The 19171-nt window shown below is 39.9% G+C and overlaps 1 protein-coding gene across 2 annotated transcripts in view; it reads left to right on the top strand.

Moving 5' to 3' along the window:
- Window positions 1–3415: 3415 nt before the first annotated feature.
- hat1 (histone acetyltransferase 1) overlaps window positions 3416–19171 on the top strand; it is a 62897-nt gene continuing 47141 nt past the window's right edge. For both annotated transcript variants that reach the window (XM_064327184.1, XM_064327186.1), the window contains exons 1-4: window positions 3416–3557; window positions 4331–4402; window positions 4585–4660; window positions 6787–6907. In XM_064327184.1, the coding sequence (XP_064183254.1) occupies window positions 3551–3557; window positions 4331–4402; window positions 4585–4660; window positions 6787–6907 (276 nt within the window). In that variant the 5' untranslated portion in view covers window positions 3416–3550. The remainder of the gene's footprint in view (window positions 3558–4330; window positions 4403–4584; window positions 4661–6786; window positions 6908–19171) is intronic.

Here is a 19171-nt window from a genome sequence, read left to right on the forward strand (position 1 = left end):
ACAGGTTGTTAATGAACCAGGTTGTTAATAAACCATGAATTAGAAAATGAGGTCAACCCTTGTGGACATTACGTTTCTGATCTATTAAGGTAATTTCAGTATCGTTAGGTACCGAGTATCGAATTAGCACCGTTTAAGTTTCAAGTATCATTTCAGTATTGAGTATCGTAATACTAAACCTGGTATCAGTATCAAAGTCAAAATTTCGGTATCGTGACAACACTACTGTGACGCCTTTTTTAGTTGCGGCGCAGAAACACTGCAGCTGTGCATGCACACCGGACCATCTAAGTGTTACGACATGCCATCTAAGTGTTACGACATAGTAAAGGCCTTGACGGGAAGCGGCCAGGACACATCCATGGCGACGTAACTAAGTCATCCGACAGCGTCTCTTAGCTCAAAATTGGCCATAAGTCATCAATATTTCATACGATCATCATGATATTCAGTAGATATGTTGGGTGAAGGCATATGATCATGAGGACAAAGCCATTTTAAAATCGCTCCATAGGGGGCGCGATGCTGCCAATGCTTGGACCCCTCCCAACGCCGCTTGCGGCTTTAATTTGAGTTTGATTTGTTTATTTGAGTTTGTCAAGCACTTTAAACATCAGCAATTTTTAAGTTTATTTTTTAAACAATTGAGGTTATTGCGATTTCTTGATGGTGCTGCGATTTAAATAAAGAAAAAACATTTATCTGCACCTTTATTCCTGTTTACAATCATTTACATAATGTGTTAAGAAATTACCAATGTGTATGGGAACTGACAAAAAAGGTAACGCTTAAAATGTATTATTGCGGCACCAAAAGGTGTGGTGAAAAGTTTTGGGTGCACCTAAATTATGTGCTGGTGCACCTAAATGAAAAAGTTAGGCGCACCAGTGCAACTAATGAAAAAAGTTACTCTGTAGGCCTGTATCCGCTTCTGTTTTGCTCCAGAAAATGATGTCAGATAGGTCTATCAGCAAACATATGGCTTAGCTATGCCCAGAAGTCCTGAGTAATAGTAGTATTTTCCAAGAAATTATGAAAAATCATTGACAACGTTTTGTTAGGTGCAGCATCTTTTACTGCTACCACAGAGTGAATCCGATGATAAGAAAACTTTCGGTTACGCTGACCGATAAAACGCTATTCCAAAAGCAAAATCAGACATGTTATATATCGTTAGAAAGCTTATACTCTCACCTACTGAATAAATGAATTGTCAATCAAGCCAGGCTGTACTAAAAAGGGCGACAACGCTGTAAACTACCGGTGCGGTATGACGCACAGCTATTTTTGAAGGTACCCAGGCATCACAGATGAGCGTATATTTCAAAAAGGGATTGTCCAAGACAATATATGACCACTCAATCTCAAAAGGGACATCTCTACGCGTAAAACCAATGGTAATGTTGTATATTTATTCAATATATAGTCCCAGATATTGACTGTAGAATGATATGGTATCATTTTTTGAAACATTGTCTTGTTTATTTCGTTACTCAGTGAGCAGCGTTTTCACTGCCGTATTGGCATATCTTAGGGCTATTGTCGGGTTTATCTTGTTGCTATGAGGGAATACAATTTTTGAGTGATGAAAGAATATTTTTATGAACGCCCAGATAGATAATATTGTCCATTATGAAGTTCAGACCCTCCCCTCACTGATAGAAACTAGACCCGACAGTGTTGGATTACTTAGTTGCGTCGCCATGGATGTCTTCTAGCCGCTTGCCTTAAAGGAGTTTACTAGATGTCGTAACACTTTAGATTTGGAGCTACAGCTCTTCCGCAGCGCAACTAATAAAAAAGTCCAAATGGTGGGCAAACAATATGGCGGACACAGGTGGTCCCAATAGCAAAGTTGTAGAGCATGTTCAGATACATAGGTCGATGAAGTTTTGTGTTGATCTGACTTATGGTGTGGGAGTTACGGCCTTTTACGCATTACCCTTTGTTGTAGCACCACCATCTGGCCGACATAGGTTTGTAGTGCCTGAGTAGTGGGGGGCCATAGGAACCCATATACCAGATTTGGTTGCTCTAGGATTTACGGTTGCTGAGCCTCAGACACTTTTAGCGGAGAAAAATAATAATAATAATAATCCTAACAGATACAATAGGGTTCCACCAGCATCGCTGCTTGGACCCCTAATAACAGTGTTCTCTGTCCTTGTGAGCTTGCAAGTGCGGTATCCCACAAGAACAGACTTCACAAGATCGCAAATCCGGATTTCGCGTTCTTGGTATAGAGGGTATGCACATGACGTCACAGTAAGTGGAAGTCACTGCGGTTACACCCACTGAGTGTCAGAAAGACTACTGAGTGACAGCGTTAGCATTCAGCTTGAATGCCGCGAAAACACAAAAAACATATCTAAAATGGGAAAGAACGGTTGTGCGATTGACTGTACAAATAAATTCAACAAGAAATCGGAGCTATCTTTTTACAGGCTGCCGAAAGCTAAAGAAAAGAGAAGTAAATGGATCGCTGCAATTCACAGAAACAACTGGAATCCAGGCACCGAAACGTGGATTTGCGGTTGTCATTTTGTGTCAGGTAGGCTATGTTGGATTTTTGGGTAAAATCATACCTACGCTACGCGTGCGGTGGGTGCCCGGCGTAAGAAAAGCCTTTGCGCGACACAAACGGAACCAGTGGAGACACGCTATGCGCCGCGCCGCTTCGCCGTGCTGCTTACGAGCCACTTACGCTACGCGTGCGGTGGGTGCCCGGGTGTAAGTAAATGGTAAATGGTAAATGGACTGCATTTATATAGCGCTTTTATCCAAAGCGCTTTACAATTGATGCCTCTCATTCACCAGAGCAGTTAGGGGTTAGGGGTTAGGTGTCTTGCTCAAGGACACTTCGACATGCCCAGGGCGGGGTTTGAACCAGCAACCCTCCGACTGCCAGACAATCGGTCTTACCTCCTGAGCTATGTCGCCCCTGTGAGACACTTAATATGACTGCACTTTTACAATGTTCTCATATTTGTGAAAATAAACTAAAGTTGTGAAGGTACACTTACTTGCACTGAATTGGAAATGATGATGTTCTAGAAATATACACTGTGAATAACAAGGTTGTAGAGAATAGTGCACTATAGCGGACTTACATAGTAAAGCTATAATTATATATCTCAAGTGTAATTGGTTGTGAACTAAAGTGGGCGGGTCTGAGGCATGAAACTAAAAAGATAGCTCCGATTTCTTGTTGAATGTCCATGGACCACTGGTTATTTGGTAAGTTGTAAGGATCACTGTCGAGTCCAACTGCCTTTAATTTAAGCAGATAATCGTTTGTTTTACTCCCGGTTTCGCAGTTTCCTCTACTAAAGGCAGCCATGTCGCACCATGTTTTGCCACTCAGTCCCGACTGAGGGGGCGTATTCCGGTGGGAAAGTGACGTCAATGCAGAAACACCAGAGACTGTAAAAAATAGAAACACCCGTAGTGTACGCAGACGTAACCGGATAGCGGAAACACGTGGGTAAATAGGAAGTGCCTTGCATTGCGCGGGTCCTACAGTTCTTTGATTCTACTACTGTGAAAGGAAATGGCGGGTACGTTACTCATTTAATGAAACACATTTAAACTAGCTGGGTTGATGTTATGTTAAATTAGTCGCCAATGTGTTTAGACAGCGGTGCACTATATTCGAGAGTTTATCTGAAATTAATCCAGAATGTTCACAATGCTGATTTAATGACGACAGGTGGCTACCTAGCCAACTAACGTTAGCTGACCACGTATGGTTAGTCTCTTCGGTTGTAAAAACAAAAAACTAACGGCATGAATATGAAACTGACAGCGAACAGTTGCACAAGTTCTGTTCAGTTTAATTCTGAACAGTTTATTAATAGCCAACTTACAACATATGGAGCCCCCTGTGATTTTGCAGCCGACCTTGTTGGCTTGCTAGCTGATGTTTAACCTGTTTTCTACACTGGCTACAAACATGTTTGCTGTCCATGATGCTAATAGATAGCTCGTTAACCCTAGGTTGTACCCTTTAAAGGTGAGCTAACTATAGTAAACAATTCTACGTAAATTAGTAGATTAACGAAAAATGAAGGACTGTGTAACGTTAGCTCAATACTTCAATGCATTTATATAGCGTCCGGTAGCTATGAACTTTGCTAGCCACTTACCAGTATCAGCGAGTTCGCTAACTAGCCAGAGTTCGTTGTTCAATTGTCATCATCTGGGCATGGCGCCGTATTGGTAATTTATAATTTATTTGTCATTGTCTCATCTATTGTATATTTGTCGTTATTGTCAGTGCAAACTGTTTTTAAATAGTATTATATAGCATGTCATTTGTTTTGTTCTCCAGGGATGAATGCAATGGAGAAGAAATTGGCAGAATACAAATGTGACACCAATGAAGCAATATGTCTAAAGCTAGGTGTGATGTGGTCGTCTAAACATTCATTTCTCTAACCTCACTTTGTTACATGTTGCTTTGCTCTTACCACCTACTGTGTATTACACAAAAGTGTGTGTGTCATTATTTATTTGATGTAGAATTGGTTATTATTTGAACAAAATGGTTTACATTTTCTGGCATGTGATCTGCTTTTTCCATAGTGCGTTTCCCTGAAGATATAGAAGATGAAAGTACTACATTCCATCCGGAGTACAGTCACCAGCTTTTCGGTGATGAGTAAGTTATGCTCATTGAAAACAATGCACACCTTCATGACTGAAAAATAAAATGGATTGTCACAACAATATGTGGTATTTATTGGGAACAAAGTGTGAAGAGCTGGAAATGGCTAGTGACTGTGGCATCTTGGTTGATTGGGGCAGGGTATTCACCAATTCGGGCAGATTCAAACCTGCGACTAGAGGCTGTTGGGTGCCCTACTGGTCAGCCAGTTGGCCAAAGGAGGTCTAATGGAGCGATCTGGGGCAGTATGTAAAGCTTCTGAAAATTAGTCCTGATAACCACATTGAGAGCTTTTAAGACAAAAATAAATCAGAGCTAAAAGATGCACCTTACTTAAAGCTGCTCAAAGTAATTTTTAGCAAAGCAGGCCAGGTTAATTGAGGTTAAGTGTGTGTAAATACATTTTTTAATAAATTAATTTTCACAGAAACTAATAATGGTGAATAATTAAATGACCTGGAAAAAATAAGTTACATTTTAAAGTTTTTCCCTTTTAAAAATATATTTTGTAATTATTTCTGTATTCTGTATTATATTCATTTCTGTATTTTTTGGTAGACATTATAGTGCATAAATTGATTATACTTGCCTTGGTCCTCACCAGGTGCTAGGCTACGAAATGGCTGCACACAGTGCACATGGCTGCATATGTGGAACTAAATGTGATGGGCGTCTAAGGAAAGTGGTAATGGAAAATGGCGCTGCCATGACTAGCACAGCTGGGTTGTGTCTGGAGTATGATGGCTAGTGTGAAGTGATAACGGTATTAAAAACAATGATTGCTAGAGTCCCACGTTTACAGGAACTGCATTCATTTTTACTAGTTAATGGCCCAAACAAACAGCAGCTGAAACTAACATGAAAGTAAATGCTATTGTAATAATAAGCAGTAAGGCAAAGGGAAGCACAACCTGCTAGCAGCTCAAAAAACTGGTCAAAAGGAATGATTTGCTTCAATTCATAATGAATTTTGGAAAAATACACACACAGCCAAGCTAAGTTGAATTCTGAAACCGTTTTATGGCATTCCAATACAAATTTTTATATGGCTAAATGTCAGGACCAGACCAAGTCAAAGTGGCTTCTTCCTGCACACCTCTGCATAGAGTAGTGTGCAGTGTGCTTAGAAATTCTCATCTTGCATTGTGTTATATGGATTGATCGCTTTTGGTATGCTGTTCATCTCTGGTTTCTAATAGAAGTGAGTAACTCTTCACTGCATTTAATATCCAGTGTCCAGCTAGTAACAGTAAAAATCTATTTCATCATTTGTTAGTTGTCTCTGCCTGGATTTGAGCCCCCTTTATTTAATTCACCTGACATCAATCAAATCTCCATTATCCTGCATGAACAACAGATTTTTCTCTCAGTTATGTGAAGATTGTGTAGATTAAATTTATTTTTCAATGCCATTTTATGACAGATTTATTCTCTTGAAGTATGCTATTGTAGTATTCAACTATTGACTAATGACTGTTGACTATTGACTGTTGATTAATCTGTGCTTTTGCTTTACTAAAAATGGAGTTGCCTTTATATCGTAGTCTAGGGTCTGCTGTGAAGCATATTGTAACAAATGTTTTGTGACTTGTGCTTGCAAAGAAATTATTTGAGCAGCAGAAAGTGCTTCTGGAGACATCCTGACCTCTGTATTTATATTTACAATTATAAATGTTGCCATGGCCACAATTGTAGGTGGAGTCTTATGGCGTTGCCACGCAGTGAGCATGAGGCAAAGTTGACAAGCCATGTCAAGTTCTGTTCAGCAAGCTGTTATTTTTACTTTACAGTGGACATTGCAAATAAATATTCAGAACATTAAATTATCTCTGTATACCACAACACAATAATGATTCTGAATACATGCATATTATTCACAAAGTAGTGCATAATTGTAGATTATTGGTTTCCACCATACAAATGGATACTTACTGCTGTACATATTAATAACGTGTGAGTAGTGTTTAAAGAGTACATGTTGCATATGTTTACTTGTTTTAACTTTTAAGGTCAACTTCTTGCTCATGTAGTTGGATTGATAATGTGATTATAATGGACTTCACGGTACAATGTAGTATGTTGTGTTTCAGTTCATTTTAAATAATGTTTTTTCCTTACAGTGAAGTGGCGTTTGGATACAAAGGTCTGCAGATTCAGCTGTACTACAGTGCTGGAAACCTCAGCACCCTCTTCAAAGTCAAATATACAGCCAAAGTCACTGAAAAGTTTGACTGTGTGCAGGTAATTTTTATGAAGTTAAAAATGGAGTAGCACCTTCACTTGATGTTGCTCACAAACAATGAACAAACAGTGGTTGGATTCAAAACAGTATGTTTAGACTTAATTCTGCATAATAAACATATTATTTGTGAGCAATGTCAGTGTGAGGGTTTTCGCTTTATTCATTTTTCTTGCTCTTGATTTTATTTGCCATGATCACTTGACACCCAGTTTTTGTGCCTTTTGCTTGCCCATTTATTTCTTTTTTTTTTCTTCTTTTTTTCTCTCAATTTGGATTTTCCCTTTGTATTATTTGGCCAGTCTGGTCATTGTACTCTCCCTTCTTAATTGGGACAAACATGCATTCTCCTTACAAGTGCCTACTTGCAGCTGCTGCCTCTCCTTAGTCTGAGGTTCACCAGCTGAGCTTTGTGGTCAGGCAGGGGTGGGCAGGCAGACCACCGACGCCTGATCAAGCTGAGGGGGTCACTAGTGTGCAGTGAGGCTGCCTGCTGCTCGAAATCCTGCTTCTGTCCATGACACCCTGGCTTATAATGCACTGCCCTGCAGGGCTTCTGGCCACAGTTAGGACTGGTCTGAATTAAGTACGAAGCCATGGTGCACAGTGCATGCAATTCACTCCATGTTCAGAGGGTGAAAACCTACTTCAATTTAAAAACAGAATAGAGATAAAAAGGTAGTCTGATCCAGCATTATAGCATTGATATCCGAGACCTAATTTCATAAAGATCATGACATCATACGTTGTAAAACTATTTTCTTGAAATAAAGGACACAACTAGGAATTTCAGCCCCCCCCCCCCCCAAGAATCTATAGTGGTTTCATTATATAGCCGAAGTGTATTACAGGGTGTATTACATGCAGACTGAGAAAAGCGCTAAATGTGCAAAACAAGCCGAAAGACAAAATGTAAAAAGTACTTAAAAATGCAAAGTGTAATATTTAAATAAAAAATGTAAAAAAGATTCTGTCATAACAAATTCAGCTCGCTTCTCCTTTCCCCTGCTCCTGCTAATTGCAGTGGGCTTTTACATCTGTTCCGTCTCTCCTCTCAGTAATCCATTTCACAGGAAATGCACAGCTTTGATTGTTTGTGTGAGCAGGGATTGCACACAAATTGCATTTCATAGTCGTCTTTGGTCAAAGTCACAGTTTCAGTGAAAAACTTGTATGTCGAAGATGTTTTCTCTGTGGAGTAATTTTAAATTTTTTATGTCCAAATACCTAATACTGTCAGCTCTGTCCTTTATGATGTTAAAGAAATACAAGACCAGGTTAAAACTTAGTATATGGCTGGACCTAACAGTGTTTCCTCTAGGATTTTTTTTCAGCAGCGACGACTGAAGACTCACGTCTTCAGGCTGCACCTCTCCCCATCCCTCCCTACCTCCCTGTAATCTTTTAATTGACTGTAAGCTTAGGGTTGTAACTAGGTAGCTGTTTCGTAGGTGACTTAGTTAATGCAATTGTCTTAACTACTGCTTGTATTTTTGCATAGACTGCGTTGTTGCTGTTCTCGTTTGTGTTAGTGTTAATCAGTTTAACCTTCAGGGTCCAAGTTGAACTATGCGGTTGTTCCCTGCACTTGGAACGGTACTTCTCTCTAGGGTTTTCGACATACTTGTTCCTGGTTATGGTTATACACTTTGTTGTACGTCGCTCTAGATAAGAGCGTCTGCCAAATGCCTGTAATGTAATGTAATGTAAGGGTTTTGTTGTACCTGGGTGGTGTGCGCGTGCCGCCGGAGTCGTAGTGAATATCAATATTTAAAAATATGAAATAAAATGACACTTCACTGCAAAACAAACTTTAGAACATATTTATTGACATCTACAGTATTTATTCATACATAATGCATCTGACCCACTACTTACAGAAGGCACTGCATATTAGCCTCAGTGGCAAAGTTTGCAGCCTGGTTGAGAGGCATGGGTGGAACCTTGTCTTGTCTACCCATTTATGGTCCCAGCCTGATAGCCTGTGCTTAGTCTTCATTTTCTCTCCTCTCCACTCATCTCTTTCTGCCCTCTCTCCTGCTTCACTGTGCTCTCCTGCTCTACTCTGCTCTCCTGCTCCACTCGCCTCCACTGCTCCTGCCTGTGTACTTGTCTAATAAGGTTACATTTGAGAATGAGTAACGTTAGATAATTCTCTCACACCACAAATGTTTGATCACGCGCAACCAGTAAGAACATTAAAATATTGTAGTAGCCTCCACTGATGTTACATATTTTAGAACTAGAAGGCATTTCTTTCCCTTCATAACCTTGAGCCCCTCCCTAGCGAAAGTAACCTTAGAGGGGCGGGACGTGTATCGACCACCTGAACCGCTAGTGTATTTACTTCGTATTTATTAAGCCGGACACCCACCGCACGCGTATCAACCGCGAGCGCACTACGCGCGTATTGCGCGCGTAACTGAAGCGTAGTTGAAGTACTGTTATTACAACAGCAGTGGGCAACGTCCTCTTCACCAGATGCGCGTCGCGAACCGGCTGCGAAGCTTGTGCGACACAAGCGAACTGAAGCGTAGTTTTTTGCTTCTGTTCTATTTTTTCGGCTTGTTGCGCGTCACAATGGCCTGTTTATACACAGAAATATGCTCAAAAATGCTAGGTATACATGCTCTGATTTATATTTCATCCTTATATTAGGCTACTGGGGGTATGTCCCTAGTTCCCTCAGAGATATTTTATAAGCATCTAAAAAAATACAAGCCTTTTCGTTTTTGTATTGTCCTTGCAGGAAAAAAAAAAAAACTGGAACCTGGGGAAAAAGCAAACTTAGTTTCGCTATCTTATTTTGCGAAGGGGGTGGCGTAAATTTGAAAATACACCGCAGAAAGACGTAGCCTATTGAATGATGTAGAAGTGAATGCACCAAGCAGCGGTTTGTTAGCTCGAGTGTTGGAAGGTAGTTTTTAACCAACCATTGCTCAGCCTATTTGACTTCTCCGATGTCTTCGTTCGCCGTGCTTTCAAAAAGGGCTTGTTAATAAAAATCAGATAATCCACATAGCTTTATTTATTATTTAGTGGTCTTGCCGATGAAAATGCACCTATTTCATAAATGAAGTTGTAAGCAAGTCTTTATTGCACTTGTACTTCCGGTGTTCATGGCGTTGTGGTGTTCATATCCCTTCAAGATTAAACTGTTCCGCTATCTTTTTGATGATTAGCTGATTTTACTAAATCTGATCCTATACGTTTTGACGTGAATGACAAGACGACACGAGAATTCCCAATGGTTGATTACGGATTATTTATTATTATTATTATTATTATTATTATTATTATTATTATTATGATCATTACATATTCTTCATGAAATTGGCACGCTTGTTAACCAAGCAAATAAATTAATACAGTTTGAGATTGATTATTATGCAGGCTACGTTGCGATTTAAGCTTATGGTAATTCTTTAAAGCGTTTACTTTCTCACGTATTTACATGAGTTAACGAAATATTACCAAATTAACAAACTGAAAAAGGTCTCTCTCAAAGTATTCACTTCACCCATAATCAACAGTCGTGAACAAACCTGAAATACACAATGTAATACACAATGTACTGGACATTGTTACCTATTAAAATGTAAGTCCTATAAAAATACACAAACTGTCTATATGTAAAAAACCAACTTCATACATATACATTTAATTATATTAATACAGCCTTGTTTACTATATCAACTTTAAGACAAGCAACACGCTCGGAATTATCTCATCGCGACCCATTAAACCCAATGGCGCAGTTGTTGCTTCATAATTTCAAACTGCTTTCCTAATGGCTATTTTGCATCCTGCGACTTGGGTTACAACAGTGAATATGTACGAATTCCTGGACCACCCTTTGTCATATTAACCTCAAATACGCAAGACAGGACACTTAACATAAATTTGCCAGCATACTGTTTAAGTTCCATTCATGGGGTGGTCGATACATGTCCCCTTAGCAACCAAAAGCTAGCGCTGGGCCACCTCTGACTTATTTGCCGGCACTGAAAAAAATCGCTAAGGTACTGGAAAAATAACCACTGGAGGATAACAAGGACATTTTTTCCTACATAACTAGGTACAGGTTGTTACCGCTATTTCGCCTATTTCATATATAGTTGCAAATCTGTTTACGTAACCTAGCTAACGTTAGCTGGAACATTATTTCACAATATATTATTATATTAATAATAATTAGTTGGCCATGAACATCAATAGAGAATACATTGAGAATGTTTATTTAAACTGTAAAATCTGTCTAACTTAACGGTAGCTAGTTAAATCTACTTTTTTTTCTTGTTCCCTGGTAACTTAATCCTATCCTCTACCCTGTTTGTCACTCTGCCTGAGGAGAAAAATGCTGTACTCGCGCTGTTTTTTATTTGGTTGTCATGACACGTGATTTGTCTGACCAATGGTGTAACTTCATCACTCAGTCACTCAGTCACAGACATTCACGTTTGTAGGGCTGGCCCCGCTGTTGCAGCCCAGCCAAAAATGTGAACTAAAGCACTTTAAACGTGACATGTCTAACTTTTGTATTAAAGGTTCAGGAAAGTGGTTTCAAATTGTGGTTATATTCCCCAGAATGGACAATTGATTATCTTCTTAATATTTCTTTCTATTTTTTAACCCAAGTATAACAAATAAATTGTAATAAACACAATTAGATTATTGTGATCTGTTCTGCAGACTAGGACAGGGTAGGCATGTATCCTGCTCTCATTAAAATTCATGAGACAGGTCATATGTTAGCCATTGCTTGTCGCTAGCTAGGTTATATCTGCTTAGAGTAGTACCCTTACCCTACCACGCAGAATAAAAGAAAGAAACATAAACTAGGCTTTACCATCATGTAGTTAAATTGGAAAATCATTCATTACATTACATTACATTATAGGCATTTAGCTGACGCTCTTATCCAGAGCGACTTACAACAGTGTAACCAAACTCAGGATCAAGTCCACTTAAGTCCATTGAACAACATGCAGATAAAAAGCCTTTACTATGATGCATACATTAAGGAGAAACAAGATAGTCTGAACCAAAATTTTTTTTTTTTTTTTTTTTTTTTTTTTTTTTTAATAGTTATGGGAGGGGGTTTAGGGAAGAGGAGAGAGGTACACAGAGAAGAGGTGCGTCTTGAGTTTCCGTTTGAAGGTGCTCAGACACTCTGCTGTTCTGACCTCCACTGGAAGATCGTTCCACCATCGTGGGGCCAGAACTGCAAAGAGTCGAGACCTTGTTGCTGCTCGTGTTGGGGGAGGAATCAGCCGCCCTGTAGTAGCCGATCGGAGCGATCTGGCCGGCTTGTAGGGTCTGATCATCTTCTGCAGATAACCAGGAGCTGACCCCTTGACTGCTTGGAAAGCAAGCACCAGTGTCTTAAACCGGATGCGAGCTTGCACTGGTAGCCAGTGGAGGGAGATGAGGAGGGGAGTGACGTGGGAGTCACGAGGGAGGTTGTAAACCAGACGTGCTGCTGCATTCTGGATGAGCTGAAGGGGTCTGGTGGCTGATGCTGGGAGGCCAGCCAGGAGGGAGTTGCAGTAGTCCAGACGTGACAGTATCATGGCCTGGACCAGGAGCTGTGTGGAATAATTGGTGAGGAGTGGTCTTATTCTGCGGATATTGTACAGGATGAACCTGCACGACCGGGTGGTTGCCGCGATATTCTCAGAGAGTGACAGCCTGTTGTCCAGCACAACTCCAAGATTTCGGGCACTCTGTGAAGGGTGTAGGGGAGTGTCTCCTAAAGAAATGGGCAGATGAGAAGTGGGAGAGGTAAGAGAAGGAATATGGAGAAGTTCCGTTTTGCTTGTGTTGAGCTTGAGCTGGTGTTTGGTCATCCAGCTCTGGATGTCACTCAGGCAGGCGGATATGCGATCGGAGACCTGAGTGTCTGTGGGAGAGAAAGAGTAGAAAAGTTGAATATCATCTGCACAGAGATGATATGACATGCCATGGGCGGCAATAACAGGGCCAAGGGACCTAGTATACAGAGAAAAGAGGAGGGGACCAAGGACAGAGCCCTGAGGGACCCCAGTTGTGAGGGGACGAGGAGCTGATACTGCACCGGCCCAGGCAACCTGGAAGGAGCGGCCGGAGAGATAGGACGCAATCCAGTTGAGGGCTGGTCCGCAAATTCCCAATTCTGTCAGGGAAGACAGAAGTGTAGGATGGTCAACGGTGTCGAAGGCAGCTGAGAGGTCAAGAAGAATTAGGACAGATGAACAGGATGCTGCGTGTGCTGCGTGGAGAGACTCAGTGACGGAGAGCAGGGCAGTCTCCGTCGAGTGACCGGGTCTGAAACCAGACTGCTGAGGGTCTTGGAGGTTATGCTTAGAAAGAAAAGAGGAAAGTTGGTTAGACGCAGCATTCAATGTGTAGTAACATTGTAACACAGAGTTACAGAACATTAGGCTCTATAGCAGTCTCAAACTGTCCATTACACCTAAATAAAGAAAGTCTGATTCCACATGCCTAAGCTTGAAAGGTATTTAATTGCTGCTAGTTCACAGTGGGCCTACTTACCCATCCACCGCATTCTGCAACAATTTCCAGGTGAAAATTTGCACTGCAAATGCATGCACTTTTAAACCAGTTCGACTTAGTTTAACCCCTTAGCGCAACCGCTTAGCGCACATGCCAAATCTTGCCAATCCTTGCCCATTTAGGGGGTACCCTATTTAAAGCTTTATAACTCCTGATGTGAACACCACAAAGACTTGAAAAATGACTTAAATGAAGCAAGACATTTGTACAATTTACAATACTAATGCAGATAAGTTTATATTCATAAGAAATTAAGTGCCACAAATGCAATTGTCTAGACAAAACATCAAAAATGAATTTTCACTTTTTTAGTTTGCAATGAAATACTGAGAGATCGCATATATACAGCAGGTTAAACTATGCACATGCTGGATCAAAAACGTCTTGACCACATGTTCATAAAATCTAAAGGCGGATAAGTAGAACTACTATAGAATTATGAAGCAAAAAATAAACAGTGTATCCAGCGTCTCCAAATCTATCCAAAATGTCTAAATTATGCATTGCAGTAAATCACAACATATTCACAAATTTCACTACAAATCAACTGTTTTAACTCAAGAAACTCACTGTTGCATCATTTTCAAGTGGGAATTACAAGCTTTCTGTCAGTACAGTGGTCTAAAATATCTAGGGGTCCAGAAACGTATCCAAAGTCTCTCCAAAAATGAATAAAATGCTTTTTGTCCACTATAAAGCCCCTAAATGAGCCACTTATGAAGGTTTAAGATGGAACATTGCTATCAGATTAAAACATAATGAAAAAATATTGTCACACAATGTGGTACAGTACCTAAATGTGTAAATTAACTCTTGTATGTATTTCTATACTCTGTACTCTCATATGTTTTCTTGTATGGGGATGGGAAAACAATTTTTAAGCGTCTACCACGTTTTGGCAATGTTCCAACTCTCGCTGTTGCATGCTTCACAAAAACTATTACAATACTAACTAACGCTTACATTACAGTGTGAAATATCCACATTATATAATACCACTAACCTATTTAAAGACACTCAATTTCAAAAATAACGTATATAACTGAAATATGTTGAGCAGTAAAACTTACATAGCAATGATGAAATCTTATCTATGTTCAGTAGATGGAGACAGAGGCAGTAAATCAATGATACTCTTCTTTTCTCTTATGTTTTGCTCCAGAAAACGATGTCAGCTGGGTCTATCAGCAAACATATGGCTTAGCTATGCCCAGAAGTCCTGAATAATAATGGTATTTTCCAAGAAGTTACGAAAAATCGTTGACAACATTTTGTTAGGTGCAGCGTCTTCTACCACAGAGTTAATGCATAAGTGAATGTGATGATAAGAAACTTTTCGGTTACGCTGACCTATAAAATGCTATTCCAAAAGCAATATTAGACCTGTTATACATTGTTAGAAAGCTAGTGCTCTCACCTACTGTATAAATGAATTCTCAATCAAGCCAGGCTGTACTAAAAAGGACGACAACGCCGTAACAACAGGTGTGGTATTACGCACAGCTATTTTGGAAGGTACCCAGGCATCACAAATGTGCGTATATTTCACACATGGATTGTCCAAGACAATATATGACCACTCAGTCTCAAAAGGGACATCTCTACGCGTAAAACCAACGGTAACGTTGTATATTTATTCAATATTTAGTCCCAGATATTGACTGTAGAATGTCATGGTGTCATTTTTTAAAATGTCTCGTTTAATTCGTTATTCAGTGAGCAGCGTTTTCACTGCTGTATTGGGGCTATCGTTGGGTTTATCTTGTTGCTATGACGGAATACGATTTTTTAGTGAGGAAAGAATATTTTTATGAATGCCAAGGTAGACAATATTTTCCATTATGTCATGGGTGGGGGGTGTAGTTGTAGATGAGACTGCAGGGAGGAGGTGCGTGTTAAATGAACGACCAGAGTGACAATGGTGGCGCTGTGAAACTCCGTATTCGGCATAGTTGTCGTGTATCGTCTACTAATGAAATTAAAACAACGCGTTTCTGTTTTTAACTCATACTGTGGTTGCAGTAGCACTGAATGTCTGAGTTCAGTAATCTCGGCATGCCGGCGTGCCGACCACTAGGGGCTTTGCGCTAAGAGGTTAAAGGTGCATGGTTATTGGTTAGGCCTTTAAATTGTAAATGGTAGTATTGAGTTATTGGTGATGCAGTGCCCGTGGGCTCCAGAAATAACCAATCTCTAATAGGGCTCTTCATTTTTATGAAAAGAAAAATGCATATCGCTTTCTCCACATCCAGGGAAGGGGCAGTGCTTAGGCATTTTCAAGTTGACTTGCCTTACTCGCACAAGAGTGTCATTTACATATTTCCATATAGAAAGGATTTCAGTGGACTTAAGGTTTTTGTAACTAACACCACCCCGCCAGCTGAAAACCTAAAATTTAGCCAAAGCAAACCAATTTTGGTGCTTTTATACATTTGTTTTGTGCCAGAATCATTTAAAAATATTTCTTGGCCATTTTTGAATGCAGAAAATTTTTAAAATAAGACACCAGCAAAGAATTCACAGATTTAAGTTTCCTGGACCTTTTAATTATTTCACCTTCTGTGGGTAATATCACTAGAGATGTGCTTTTTAAAGCCTATTTTTGTAGGTTTCAGTGGGCAAGCCTGATGAGAAGTGGCCTTTTTAATAGTCTGCGGACTGACAACATGTAATTTTGTCTCATGGCAAATACGGAATGTTCATGAGTTAATCTGCTTGAGCCCCAGCTTTCCTGCATACCTATATGATTTAAGACATTATTATGCCTCATATTTTGTGGTTTTTAAGATTTTAATGTAAAGGACTAACATTTCTGTTGTGCATAATAACTTCACAAAGTTGTTTTGCACCAAATTATAAAACATAATGTATATATGTTTTGGCCAAACAAAAGTCATAACATGGAACATGAACTAACTTTCTATTAAAAGAGTCTGCCACAAGTTTTTTCTGGAAAAATAATCTATTTCAGTGTATGATAACCCCATGGTCTGATACTGAAACCTGGCTGCCCTTGACAACTAGCTGGCAACCTAGTCAGGGATGCAGATTTGGGTCTTCCAGATGTTGGACTTCATTTTCAAATTGAAAAGCATTAGTCATTAGTGCCTCTTCTCTTCAAAATAAAGCACCAATGCCATTTTTCTTGGCCGGTTCCTCTGCAGAATACTGTGTAATAGGGCCAGTGCTCTTGCTGTTTTTAAAAGCTGAAACAAACAATGTTTTGCGCACTTGTGTTCTGCTCTTATCTTATAGCCTAGCATAATAAGTCTATAAGTTACATGTATCCTCCACCCAGTGTCATCTTTTACCATCTGAAATCCCAACAAATATGTTCAAACAGTAATTTTAATTTATTGATAATGAATGTTCCTATTTCCTGTTTAATGCAGCACAATTAAACACCATGCATTTCTTACACATTAAATGGCAAATAAGTTTAAACTTATCAGCATTCATCTATGATGGCTAATTTCATTAATGCTTGAATTTGTAGAATACTTAAACTTCAGTGACAAAAAACAGAACAGTTAGCTTAGGCAGCCTTATTAACAAAACACAGCGTAGGCCTGTTTAAATGGCAATGTTGTAATGCACTGTTAGGACCTGGTTTTCCTCTAGTGCCTTAATGACAGTATCTCTGGAACAATGCTGTACAAATAAAATAAAATTGAACAGAATTGGGTAATAGCCGGCAGCTGCAGTTTTCATACATCTTGAGTAGTTTTATGCTTTTTCACAGCATTAGCTAATGCTGAGTTCAAGTGTATTCCAGTACAATGTTTTTGAGAAACAATAGCATTCCTGCTTTGTTGCACGTCTGTTCATTATTTATAAATGGAAATGACATGTTGGAGAAGTTTCAATCTGGCTTCCGTTCTGGGCATTGCACTGAGACCGCTTTGATAAGGGCGATCAGCTTCCATTCTACGATCAGCTGATACTGGGCAGCTATCTATTTTAGTTCTTTTGGATCTCTCAGCTGCTTTTGATACCGTTGATCACAATATCTTACTGGAGAGAATGCACCCCCATACAGGGATTGGAATCACTGCCCTTGAGTGGTTTTCCTCCTATTTGTCAAACCGCCAACAATTTGTTTGTTTGGGTGATTCATGCTCTGAAAGGGGTGATGTGAGGTATGGTGTCCCACAGGGATCTGTGCTCGGACCTCTGTTGTTCAGCCTGTATATGCTCCCCCTTTCTGCCATTATTGAGAAGTTCAACCTTGGATTTCATTGTTACGCTGATGACACACAAATATACTGCTCACTTCCCATGAAACGAGAGATGGAAGTTGCTGCTTTGTCTCAGTGTCTCAATGAAATCCAGGCATGGATGACAACAAACTGCCTTAAACTTAACTCCAAAAAGACAGAAGTATTGCTGGTTGGCTCCAGGCACAGTCTAAGTCCCCATGTTTAGATGTGCCATTTGATGGCCATTCTTTTAAACCATCAAAAACCATAAAAAATCTGGGAGTCATAATGGATCCTGAGCTTTGCCTGGATGCCCACATTAACTCGGTGGTCAAAACATCTTCCACCTGCACAATATTGTGAAATTGAGACCAATCCTGTCTAAGGAAGATTCCGAAATGCTGGTTCATGCCTTATAATGTCTAGGCTTGATTATTGCAATGCTTTGTTTACTGGCCTACCAGACTCTACTTTACAGCGACTTCAATTAGTACAAAATGCAGCAGCCAGAGCACTTACCCACACACGCCGCTCAGAGCATATCACTCCTGTTTTTAAATCACTGTATTGGCTCCCTGTTAAATCCAGGGTTGAATTTAAAGTGTTGCTAACTACTTACAAAGCATTGCATGGCTTTGGACTTTCATATTTGCAGGATTTGATTGAACCTTATGTTCCCTGTCGTACCCTGCGTTCAGCTACTGCTGAACTTTTAGTGGTTCCTCGTTGCCGATTAAAAACAGTTGGGGGAAGAGCTTTTAGCTGCGCTGCACCGTACCTCTGGAATTCAATCCCAAGCCATGTCAGAGGCGCAGCTACAATTGGTTCTTTTAAATCGTATCTTAAGACTTGTTCTACGCATGAAGAGCGCTATATAAGAGCTTATTGTATTGTATTTTGTTCATCCACAGTATATGGATATAATTTTATAACATGTGCTTAGTTGGTTTGCCAGCGTTTTCACATTTTATGAAAAGTGCTTGTGCAATACACCCAAATTTGTTGATTTGCACTTTTGTAAATGGTACATTGTGTCCAGTTAATAATACAGACTAGTGGCACAGGTATTGTGCAGTCAAATATTTGGACTGAATGCTGAATATGAGGTTGAAGTGCAGTCTGTCCGCTTTAATTTTTTCCCACGGCACGCAGGCAGGACTGCCCCCTTGGGCTATGCATGGCAAATTGTGGTCACTCACTCACTCACTCATGGACGACCTTTGAGGGACGTTTTGTGGGATGCATGTGCAGGTGTTTTAATGTAATTTAGTTTAGTTTATTTGACAATTATTAAAATACATGTTACAGCAAGTCGTGCATCCTAAAATTATCAAGGATAGCACAAAAAGTCACAGACTTATTTCCATTGTGGTCCTTGGTGCTTTGTTTAGTAGGACGTTTAGTAGGACGCATGCGCAGGTGGTACGGCACGACATTTTTAAGCACAGCTTTATCGCCTAATGTTACTTTAGCTAACCCTAACAAGTTCGCGTTTCGCCTATTTTAGTTAAC

This window comes from Anguilla rostrata, chromosome 3 (genome assembly GCF_018555375.3).
Source record: "Anguilla rostrata isolate EN2019 chromosome 3, ASM1855537v3, whole genome shotgun sequence".
Classification (NCBI taxonomy): domain Eukaryota; kingdom Metazoa; phylum Chordata; class Actinopteri; order Anguilliformes; family Anguillidae; genus Anguilla; species Anguilla rostrata.